Source organism: Nelumbo nucifera, chromosome 1 (genome assembly GCF_055504915.1).
Source record: "Nelumbo nucifera cultivar China Antique chromosome 1, China Antique-T2T, whole genome shotgun sequence".
Taxonomy (NCBI): domain Eukaryota; kingdom Viridiplantae; phylum Streptophyta; class Magnoliopsida; order Proteales; family Nelumbonaceae; genus Nelumbo; species Nelumbo nucifera.
The window spans coordinates 115,831,024-115,843,727 of NC_142649.1; the positions used below are offsets into that span (position 1 = coordinate 115,831,024).

Genomic DNA, 12,704 nt, shown 5'->3' on the forward strand with positions numbered 1-12,704 from the left:
CATCCACATATCACAATGAGAAACTACAATGGTATTTTTATTACCTTCTTCTCCTTTGTTTTCTTTGTTTCCATTACTTTTTAAACCTTGATTTATGCAATATTTGGTGAAGATACTTTGTATTCGTTAGGTGTTTAAAGCTTCTTAGCTTTCTATTGTTGTGATTAAAATATAACATATTCTTCCAATGTGAGCTTGTCATACATTGTCAGTCCAGAAAGAAGAAGAGTTGTATTAGGTTGCAATTGGCCCCCATATGATTAGGACTAGATGATGACGATAATGACCAGATGATGATTATATTATTTATTAAAATATAACAACCCCAGAAATAAATTATGTTTTTTATTTTTAATTTTTCATTAATTGTATCACATGGAAACAAGATAATTGGTGATTTTGTACAAGCAAACACGATGTTTTACTATTTATGCCAAGATGCTGATGTAGGAAATGAAAAACGAAATGATGATACCAAACACCCTTTACGTTTTTTATGGTGATGCTTTTTGCATTTTTGTAGGTGATGTTGTGCTTTTAGATGCTAGGTAAGGGAAGACCAAGTTCATTCGAGGGAGTTTCCCAACTACTCCAACCCAAAAGCATTTAAGCAAATAATGTAAAGGAAATAAAATGCTTTTCATTTTGGATTTTTCTTCTCCCCATTACAGAAATGGATCCCAGCAAGTAGGACCAGGGTCCAGGGAGGGCGGACTTACAATAGAGCCACAGCCATCGGAATTCGGAAGTTGAGTGGAAAAGACCTCCTCGTCTCCACAATGTTTTTGTTGTACAGAAAGCCCATTGGGCCTGCTTTGAGACATCTGCAATTACAGTGGCGGAAGAAACGATGGAAATGACATCAGACATCAATTGGTGTGTTCAACAGATGCATACCAATCGAATGGCTGTCATGATCTAATCAACTTGGCCGACAATGGTGATCATAGCGCAGCTTTCAGATAAGAGCTATATATCTTGGGCTGGATATCCTCATATCCATAATCCCCCACTAAACCATTTTCTCCCATGTGTGATCTCAGAAGTTAGAAGTTAGAATCTATAACCTCTCCTCGTCACATCAAGTTTCATTGGTTTTAGTGGAGGAAAAAGCATTCCCAAATCCGAAGAGGAAGAAAACTATTTAAATTGAAAAAGGGAAAAGGAGAAAGAAAGCAGGAGGAAGGAAAGAGGAAATTCCTGATAGTTGATACTCTTTCTGGAATATTAAGCTGTTCTTGGAACTTATAGGAGATTTGCTTTTTTTTTTTTATTATCTAAAAATCCCCTCGATGATGATAAGTTTTGATAACAAGGGTAAATCAGGAATAGAAAGAGAGGGGGACAAAAGAAACCACTTTTTTCATTTTGATCAAAGCAAAAATATGGGGGTGTTTTTGACTTTCTGTCTTTAGGGGTGTGCTCTCGTTTGTTTGAAAAAAAAAAAAAAAAGGAATGTGACCGAGAGTCCAAATCACTTCCCCGCCCCCACTAAAAATAGAAAAAAGAAGAAAAAAAAAAAAAGAAAGAAAGAAAAGAAAAGCATTCAACAGAGTCTGCTGAGAGCTGATAATAATCATATGTAGGCAGGCGTTTGGTTGTGGCGCTTAGAAATGTCAGCGGTCGAGGCTTCGACTTCCTTCTCTTTCTTGTACAGACTGAGACCCGAAGGCCAAAATTCTTCTTCACTCTTTCCCGTTGTCTCCTAGTAGTCGATGACCCAGCATATCCACACAAAGGAGCTGTAGAGACGACTCTCTCTATCTCTCTATCTCTCTATCTCTCTCGATCGACTTTGTTCTCCTGAATAAAACGAGTCCTTTTCTTTCTCCTCTGAATTTTAGAGACCGTTTAATTATCCTATGCTCCGGAGGGTAAACGGTTCATTTGAATCTGTTTCTGGGTTCTTTGATATGCTAAGTATCTGGGTTAGCTTTGCTTTTTATGGCTTTGGCTTATCGATGAAGGTACGGTTTTGAGGCTTTTGAGCTTTGCTGATTCTTTTCGTCAGCTAGTTCACTTGGTTCAAAGGATTATGCTCTCAGGGTTTGGATGTTGTTCTTTTTTGAGACGCCGCTTGTTCTCCGTGCTCTTCTCTTGGCTTATTTACGGTAGAGCTGCTCGGAAGATACCATGACAGCCTAATTCTGAGTCAAACCCGATTCAGTTGAAGAAGTTCTTTTGGTTTCGTAGTTGGGCTTTTCTTAAGTGTGGTGATTTTGCATAGTTGAATTTTTGGGTGGACCGTCTTCAGTTTACTTTCTCACAATATTTGAGAAAAGGAAGTCTTAAGGATCCTGAATTGTTGTCTTCAGATCAGAAGTTTAGAGAAAATTTTCCACCTTGTATTCTGCTTTCCACTTAGCAGGGTAAGTACTTCTGCTCTCTGATTATTCGACTGCTCATATTCTCCTTTTGGATATTCTTCGACTAATCCTTATTGATGAAATTCATCTTTTTCCGCATGGATTTCTCATCATTTGGTTTAAATTCTGTCATGGTTTTGAGGCCCCGCGGAAATCAATTGACCTAACTCTTCCTAACTTTTTTTGGCTTCAAAAAAAAAGAGGAAATTTTATTCATTATATAAAGAGGACAAAACATTCACCCGGGGGGGGGGTGGCGGCTCCGTCATACAGTTAAAGATAACAACGATATGCTAACAGAGGAAAGACGATAAGCTTACTCTTCCTAACTTTGTATAAAAGTTGTATTCTATATTCTAGGAAGCCACTAAAATTGCATTAGGAAGTTTCACAAGCTGAACCAAGTTAGTTGCAATTGGGTTTAACGACTAATATTAATTACTACCAGTGGATTTCCATTCCATGGTGTTATGGTTATGTTTAAAACTTTTATAATGACAGAAAACTTTATTTCCTGTAATAGCATATCAGTGCATACATAATAGTTTATAAATGCATCCATATGTGAGTGATTTTCCTAGAAAGAGTCAAGCAACTTATTGAATAAACTGCATGTAAAAGGTTGTTCTCGGTAAGACTTTTAGAGGATTATATAGCAGCAAATTACTAATTTGAATATTATTTAAGGAATGCTAAATTTGGGTTTTTCAAATGTGAAAATGAATGTTCAGATCCAAGGATACTTTATCATTTGATGGGGAATGATGTTGCTGAAGTTGTACAACCACTACCATGCTCTGATGTTAAGGTAGATATCGCTCTGCCAAATTGATATTATTGCTGTTTATTCTGTATGTCCCAGATTAAACGTGTTTATTTATCCTAAATGTAGAATTTTATCATCTTGGTAACTCTAAAATTGTTCATAACTTTAGTCAATTATATAGCAAGTTGTTTGTTAGGTGGTGTTGTTAGTTTTCTTGTCTTTTCCTTTTCTTTGTTTTCATTGTTCCTTCTTTTACTTGATTTATGTAATTTCTTTACCATATATATATATATATAAAGCAAGTTGTTGACTGGCTTGACTTTTTCTAATTAAGTTTCAGTGGAAATATGGGCCAGAATTGGATTTAGATTAGTTAATTACGTCCTAATGTGGAATACTTATAAGAATGTAAAAAAAAAAGAAAAAAAAAAACAATGGATCGTCTTTACATCCTTTCAGTGGAGGACTTAAAATTTTGTGATAAGAAGAGCAGCTTTCCTCTTCCTCTGGTCAAGAGCTTAGTGCTCCAATCTCCATACAAGGGATGGTTCTCCCACATTGAATACACAAACTTAGAAACCCCTGGAAAGAGCTCATGAATTTTTAAAAATTTACAAGTGTGGATTTGGAGAATCAGAAAGTGACATTTCATCACTGGAGATTTGGAGAATCAGAAAATAATAAACACAATATGTCACCTTTTGCCTGTTAGTCAAATCATTATTACATCTCTCTCTCTCTCTAATATGCTTTAATCACTATTTATAAACTCTTTAAATATATAATTAATTCTTATTATAACAACTAAAACAAATTATATGTATATATGTACTTATGTGTAAGGTTCTCCAGTGTTGCTGTCATTTTCTTTTACATTCTCACACCATGCTCTAGTCACTTGGGTCAAAGTAATTTGTAGTGGTATTTATAGATTGTTTGGAGTTGATTTATTTAGCCAAGGATTATTTTTTCTGAGAAGTGGATGTAGTTTCAATGTTAAAGACTATTAAGTTTTCTTGCTTGATTTTTATTTATTTTTCTTTTTGGCAAAGAAGATGACAAAATAAGGACAAAGAAGAATCTGAACCTTCGTGTTTAGGGGTGGTGAATTGGTGGTAGGTTCTAATTCAGTATTGAGGCCTGAAGGGAAGGACTGTACTGTACTGAGAATTACCTGCATGATCAAATCTCAGATGGGGCATGGACTGCATACCAGCCAGGCCTGGTTATGTATTTGAACTCCAAAATACTTACTACTTAGAACGTTTTACATGTGAACACAGTTCAGGTTATATGCTATGCTGGCCGTGGTGTCCAAGTCCTTTCGTTTCTTGGAAAGGCCAGTTTGGGTGGTATATTACATTACTAAATGGTAGTTTCTGGCCTAGTATCACCAGCTTTAAACTGCTTATGTCATACCATTGTTGTTCCCTCAAAAATTTTGTGTATCACTAGAATAAATTTCTATTGCCTTCTATTTCTATATTTATTTGTTTGTTCATCTCATCTGCAAGCTTTCCATGACTGCAGGTGCATCGTTTAATGTGCATGGAGCTGATGAAATTCGTTGATAGAATCTCTCAAGTATTCCCAGACATTGAATCTGCTCGACCACGATGCACACTGGGAATTGAAGCCCTGTGCTCAATAAACCTTGCAATGGAGAAAGCCAAACTACTTATTCAGCACTGTTCAGAATCTAGCAGGCTATACTTGGTATGTGTTCACTACCAAGACATTAAAAGATATGGATATATTTAAAACAGCTTTTGATGAACAATGGCCAAATAAATTGTTGAATTTGGTGGTAATCTGGTTGTTAGGATGAAACTGGATGGCTAAGATGAATTTATGCTGATTGATGGACTAGGAGAATCAATAGGTGGGGCCATCATTTAGTGTGCCTGGATTAATGAATATCTGCCTCATGTATAAACCCAAAGTAAGGGATGCCATATTATTGTATATACCACTAGGAACTTTGGTGAAGGCAATTTGCCTCTATTCAGTCTGTTTAGTGCATAACCAAGCTAAAGAAATCAATCATCAGAATCAAATTCCTGGCTTCTTATCATGTAAGATTGTAGAGCTTATAGGATGTGCTAGGAAATATAAAATGGAATTGTGTACTTGGCTGTTTATATTGGTGCAGTTCAAGCAGGAAAATAAACTATTGAAGGAATCAAAATGGAATTTGGTATATAAGTTTAAACTTTACAGATGATGATTGATGAGATATAAAGGGAAAATGTCTACGAACTAGTAAGTTCAATGACTTCCTGGTAAATCTGGTGCTGCATACTTAGTTGTTGGTATCCCTATGAAAAATGAGAACTCTATTTCATTGGATTATGTTCTGAAACTATTTCAGAACCATATTTTTAGCTAGCATTTTTTATACTGTTATGTAAATATATGCATTTTATAGTTTTTTATGTTCCCTTTTGTGATGTGTACTTAATTTTTTCCATTCATGTAGTATCTTTTAGATTGTCATTCTTTAGATAACTTGTCCTTTCCATAAATTATTTTCAGGCAATTACAGGGGAGGCCATACTTGCAAGGTTTACAAGAGTACACAATGAACTAGAACGAAGTTTAAGTCATATTGAAGATATGGTTCCAATACTGTTGGCTGCACAGGTTTGTTGATATCTATTACACCCTGACCAGTTTATCTATTTTATGCGGTTATGCAGGATGTTTTAGAAAAACTGAAAAAGGGGAATACAATGTCTTTTGTTTCTTGGTTAGGCATAATGCAAGTTTATTAGAACTTGAAGGTAATAAGGACAATACAAAACCATGATGGAACATTTGTTCTACTAAACAAGGCATGTATCCCCCCACCAGCTGATGCAAGTTTATTAGAACTTGAAGGTAATAAGGACAATACAAAACCATGATGGAACATTTGTTCTACTAAACAAGGCATGTATCCCCCCACCAGCTGATAACTAACAGTCAAGGAAAGGCTGTTTGAAATCTTTACTTTTATGAAGAGTAATGCTTTGGAGAAGTTGAAGTTTGCATTCATCACTTTCCTTCCAAAGCCACATGATATCCTTCTCTTGTTTCTGGAAATGTTAAAGACAGTTTGGTAGCAGTGTCATTTCTAAGAAACATGCATAATTTTGTTCCTCACCTTCAAGAAATTCTAACTTAGGGTGTTATACCATTTTTCCTGTAGTCAGATTTGACAATTTTAAATTCTTTATCTTTTTGTTTTCTTTTTTCCAAGTAGAACCATAGGGGCTGAATGTTCCTGGTTCAATTGCCATTTGAATGGCTTAATTATGGTTGTCATAAATAAATTAAAATATGAATATACTTATAAAAAAAGATGAATATAAAAAAATTGGGACTGAATAGAAGGGATATGAAAATCTAGAGAAATTGGAGATTTCCCTCTTCTATATTTATCTCAACTGAACAAGCACAAGGACATTGTCATCTTCCTTTGGTGTTGGAAATAATTTGATCTCTTCCAACTAATCATTGATAGTACCATACTTCTTTATGGCCTGAGGTCCATGTTTTGCTTAACCTGACTGTCAATTAACTATGGATGAAGGTGATCTTACTGTTGGATGCCTTAGTCTTCAAAAACCTGAGATAACTATCCAAAACAACAGGAAACCATGGAATGATTTTCGGTAAATTCTTCCTTTCCTGGCCATTCATGGCATAAAACATGAAACAAAATGATAAAAACAAAGATAAAGTAAAATCTGCATCAATTGTTTGGAGCATAGTTTTCAAGGTGCCAAGGCGAACCTAGGCGACAAGGGAGTGCTTAGTCACCTAGTTGACTAGGCGCCTGCCTAGGCATTGCTTAGTGTCTAAAAAGGATAGAAAAACAAGGGGCTGATCTCCTATTTCTACTGTAGGAAAAGAAGTAAAAAGACCAAAAGTAGCATGGAAAATATGGGGTGGAGCCCCTACTCTTTGCCTTTCAAAAATCAGAACACAAAAAAGAACTCAAAAATGGTGGATACCCACCCCTGTTTTAGTTACAGAAATAGGAAGAAGAAGAAGAAGGGGTGGAGCCCCTGTTTTTGTTCCAGAAGAAAGAGAAGGGGTCAGAGATCCTGTTCTTGTTCCAGTAGAAAGAGAAGGGGCGAAGCCCCTGTTTTTGTTCCAAAGAAAGGAAGAAGAAGAAGAAGAAGAAGAAGAAGGGGTGGAGCCCCTGTTTTCATTCTAGAAGAAGAAAAATAAGAAGGGGCGGTGCCCCTGTTTTTGTTCCAGAAGAAGGGGCTGGAGCCCCTGTTTTTTGTTCCAAGAGGAAGAGGAAGAAGAAGATGAAGAAGGAGGAGATGAAGAACATACCTTCTGTGATTGGTTGGTGTTCTAAAACTTCAAACTTTGTATCACTCAAACTCTGTTAGACTTCTTCTTTTCTTTAACTTTCGAATATCTCAGAACCCTAATAAAATAAGCAGCTAAAAATAAAAGATAATATTTTGTGAAAGAAATAGTAGAATGATACAGTGTATCATGCCTTTATTAATATTATACAGTAAAATATAAAAAAAATATGAAAACATTACAAAACTTTGTATAAGTGGTATATAAACCACTTGGCATTTGGGCGAGGTGAGCCCGTAGACACCTAGGCGCCGCCTTGACAACTATGGTTTGGAGAAGGATGTTTTCAAAGAAGAAAGAAAAAACCTTAGATGCTATCTGAGGAATCTTTTGGGTTATGCAGGTTTTCCTCTTCAATGCATTTTTAGTGCTAAACAACCTTAGGTCTGAAAACCTTGCCTTTCCTCTTCAATCCATTTTTAGTGCTAAAACAACCTTAGGTCTGAAAACTTTGCCTTTCCTCTTCAATGCATTTTCCAAGTATAGGATGTTCTTTCTACCCAATAGTAATCTGTTACCACAGTTCCTTTGTTTCTAACCAAGTAGCCAACACAAACAGCTCTGGAAGCCTTTCTTTTAAAGTCAGATCTCCTTTCCAGGGATCCAACCAAAATTTTATTCTACCACCATTACCAAGATGATACTTTTTGTCTTTCATAAAATCAGGGGCGACTATATAAATTCCCCTCCATACTTCACAGCCATAGGACATCTTTGAACCATTTTCATCCCAGCCATTATCATGTTAGCCATACTTCTCAGAAAGTAACTCCCTCCAAAAGTCATTAGGATTAGTACAAAACTGCCACAGCCACCTGCCCAAGAGTGCAGTATTAAAGCTTCTAAGTTTTCTTGTCCCCAGTCCACCATAGGTAATAGGCTTATAAATAAGATTCCAACTCACTAAATGGAGCTTCTTTGCATGTATCCCTTTGTTTTGGGAGGGTCAAAGTAACCATTGCTGAATTGTTCAGCAAAGAATATCTGGAGATCATCCTAAGATCACTTGATCGGGTTGATCATAATGCTTGGATCTCTCAAAAGGACCCCAATTGGTAGTGGATTTTTACTTGCCTGCAGCTGTCTGACATATCTAAGATCTTCTGTTTGTAGACTCTTGATGTCTACCAACAGGTATCCTGTTTTCTCCACTATGAAATGAACATCTTAATTTACTTAGTTTTTATGTTATACTATAATCTATAAATATGCTTTTTTCATATATGATTGATCTACAGAATCTGATAGACGCTAGTTTTGTATTGCAATTTGCTTGTAATAAAGTGCATATAATCTCTTATAGATCTCTTAACTGCATTATGAGTATTTGTCTTTGCTTCCTGAATCAAAATTCTCTGGTATAGTTTTATAGTAAAATGTTATCTGCAGATCTCTGGAATCGTTGATGATCTTAGGGTTGCAAAATTTACATTGGAATCCTCTGAAGAAGAGGCTGGGAGGGTTTTACTAGCACTGATTCGGAAAGACATATCTACATCAGATTCAATGGAACCATCTGAGTTTGAGGCATTTCAATTTGCGGCTGCGAGACTGCAACTTACATCCCCAAAATCTCTATTGATAGAGAGAAGAGATATTAAGAAGCTAATTGATAAATTTCATGACACTGAGAAGACGAAGGAAAGGATCTTGAAGTACCTCCTATATCTTGTGAAGAAATATGGCAAATCATATGGGGGTGAGCAAATGGAGAATGCCAGTAGTGATCAGTGTGAAAGTTCACTTACAAGCACAGACCATGTACGCAAGCATGTTGTATGCAGTCAATCTATTGAGAAGAAAATAGATGTTAAATATGGACACTACAAGTCTCAAACTGATACATCTTGTACACCTCCTGAAGAATTTAGATGCCCAATTTCTTCAAGGCTCATGCATGATCCTGTTATCATTGCTTCCGGGCAGACATTTGAAAGGGTGTGGATAGAGAAGTGGTTCAATGAGGGTAATGACACATGTCCAAAGACTCAAAAGAAGCTGCAGCACTTTTCTCTGACTCCAAACTCTGCACTGAAGGACCTTATTTCTAAGTGGTGTAAAAGAAATCGCATCACAATTCCTAACCTGCGTTCACAACCAATTCCTGCAGCACTTTACCCGTGGAAAACTTCATCTTCCAATTCTATCGCTAGCCTCGGAAGTTCTCTAAATGATGTACATCTCAGAATTGATGTCAGCACTGTATCCATCGACTCTTCAGATGCTAGTTATTTTTCTGATCCTTCAAATGTTAAGATCAGAGATGATTCAAGTTTTGTATCCTCTCAGATGAATGGAAATTCTCATGAATGCCAATCTTTTGACAGTTTTAGCAGTGGGGAAAATTCAGTGTGGCTATCTAAACTTGCTGCACTTCCGTGGACATCACAATGCAAAGCTGTGGAAGACATAAGAAACCATTTCAATGACAATGATCAAGCATGTTATTCTTTGTTATCTGATAGTTCTATTGATTCACTGTTTAGATTTTTGAAGTATGCACATGATGTTAGTGATACAAAAGCACAAAGGGATGGTGTTCAAGTACTTTTGGCATTTCTAAGGAAGAGCAGGTAATTTGTCTTTTTCTTTTTGCTGATAGGTATGACTGACAAGTATTTTCTTGAAATCTCACTATTTTCTACAACATGCATAACACTTGAACATTTTGTGAAATAGATTGAGAATTTGATAAGTAGCGTAGATGACTTTGAAAAATCATTCTGATTTTGTTGTTTTTGAACAACATTAGTAAACAATGAGTTGATTCAACTCTTAGTTTTCTTCACCCTACAGACAAGGTGTGGCCCATGAAAAGTATGTACAACTTTGCTTTGTAGTGTTGCTTTTCATGGATCCCACTATATCTCTAAGGTGAAGAATATAATAATTGCATAAACTCATTGTTGACTAGCATTCCTCATTTTGAAATGCTTCATAATGTTTTTTACCTGCTCATCAAATGATACATAATTAGTTTCGCTTAGGCAATGCCATGTGCTTTTGTGGTAGACTGGAATATTTGCACAACTTCTAAATTTACTGATGGCATGATCTTTTCCTGTTGTCAGTAGATTGGTTCTTAGGGTGTCACTCTCACCCTAGAACGTCAACTTGTTAGACTGTTCAGAATGGGAAATGTTTTATTTCAAACTTGTCCCCACATCTGTTTCTAGTTCCCTTGATTACAAGTATTCATGATCATGCTTCTGCATTTCCTTTACCTTTCTGAAACTAAACCTCTTTTTGTTGTTTTATGCAGTGAAATACCATCTTTAAGTGAAGAGATGTTTCATCTGTTGGCTGTTTTTCTCGAGTCTGAAGTTACTAAAGAAGCTCTAGCAATTATTGAAGTATTATCCAGCCACCAATACTGGAATTCCAAGATTGTGATGTCTGGTTCTCTTCCTTCCATCCTAAATATTCTTGACAACCAAGTTAGAGAACTCCATGCTCCTGCTGCTAGAATATTGTATAATTTGACCTTAAACAGAGACACTGGGTCCCGTGTTATATCCATGGGGTGCATCTGGAAGTTTATTCCACTTTTGGGTGATAGCTCACTTGCAGGGTATTGCATAAAAATCCTGAGTAACTTGTGTGAAATTCAAGCAGGAAGGGTTGCAATTGCTGAAACCAATGGATGCTTAGCTTCTATTACAGAACTACTTGAGACAGAAAGTCAAGAGGAACAAGAACATGCAGTTGCTGTTCTCCTTTCTCTATGTTCTCAACGGACTGAATATTGCCAGTTGGTCATGGATGAAGGCATCATCCCATCTCTAGTTAATATATCAGTAAATGGGAATATTAGAGGGAAGGAAAGTGCAATGGAATTGCTTAGGATCCTGAGAGATGTAAGATATGACAATCCTCTTGAAAGTTCACTTCCTCATCCTGGACCTATCCCTGAATTCTCACAGGACTCTTGCAAGCGCTCCAAAGAAAAGAAACCATCTTCGAAGGTTCGTTTTTTGGGAGGAATACGGACATTATTCTCAAAACCCAGAACTGTAGCACTTCCTTGAGCTCTGATACATTGAAGATCACAAAGTTCCAGGTACAGCTCTTTGCATATTTTGCAAGACCAACTTTCATGCTTGTCCAGAGATTATGAGAAAGATAAAGCTTGGTGTGTTGTGGGTGGATAACTGCGTTGGTCTGTCATGCTGACTTTGTACATGTAATTATGCTTGGCTATTTATTTATCTACGTTGTTTCAGCCAGTCTTGCTGGTTTTATACCTCACAAGAATGTACAGTTTTGTTGTATTTATGCGGGGAGGGGCTCTTAAAATTATGTATCAATTTTGATGCTTTTGATATGATTTGCTGCATTTTTTTTCCAGTGTCCCTGCTGAGTGTAACAAATTTTCTTCATTGTAGGTCAGATTTTTAAATACTAAATAACTGTATCAAAAGGGTCATTACCCAATGATGATCCCAGCCAGCTATCCAGGGTGCTGGGACTGGATATGGACTTAGCCTTTGGCAATTTTTTGAAGTGGCCACTCTCAGTCTTGAACATTCGTTTTCATGCTTGTCAGCCCAAGATTTTACCCTTGCAACAGACAATGGTTCTTTGCATTGACTATATCCTATTAGCTTTTTAGCTATACATATTATAAGACTGCTTGCATATGTAGGTGTCACCTTTCATACATTTATCTCCATATTGATTTATCTGTTTTAAGTAACATATACCAGTCCTCTGTTCAAGTTTGATCCGGTTCCTCACTTACGAAGATCTCGGATTCTTTATATGATTCCATATATATATATATATATATACGTTTTCCCAACTCAAATGTTAACCCAGATGCGAAACCAAGGTTCATTCTTCAAAAGTGTTTCGTATTGGGCTTCTCAAGTATAATGGGCTGAACTGAAAAAGTGTTTCGGAACGTTCATTCTTCAAAAACAAAAGCACAACATTGCTGCTCAAAAATAATGTGATCGATGGGTCCGGATGTAGTAGGCACGTTAGGTAAGCACAATGAGTATATAATAGCTGTGTGACACATGTTCCAGTTAATGCGTCTTTCATTCAAACTTTTTTGCTCCCGTTAGACAAATTATCTATTATTTTATTATTTTTGTCAAAATAATTAAAAATAAAAAACAATGAAAAAATAAAATGTAAACGAGTCCCAACTCCAAACACATTTAAGTTTTTTTTCATTGTTTTTATTTTTAATTATTTTG

General features: G+C 36.3%; 1 protein-coding gene across 1 annotated transcript; it reads left to right on the top strand.

Moving 5' to 3' along the window:
* The first annotated feature begins 1,568 nt into the window (after positions 1 to 1,568).
* LOC104601847 (ARM repeat superfamily protein) lies at positions 1,569 to 11,847 on the top strand. The gene is made up of 6 exons (XM_010265336.3): positions 1,569 to 2,369; positions 3,098 to 3,174; positions 4,663 to 4,848; positions 5,668 to 5,775; positions 8,890 to 10,073; positions 10,763 to 11,847. Exons 2-6 carry the CDS (start codon positions 3,121 to 3,123, stop codon positions 11,526 to 11,528), a joined length of 2,298 nt encoding a protein of 765 aa, XP_010263638.1. The 5' UTR covers positions 1,569 to 2,369; positions 3,098 to 3,120; the 3' UTR covers positions 11,529 to 11,847.
* Positions 11,848 to 12,704: the final 857 nt, after the last annotated feature.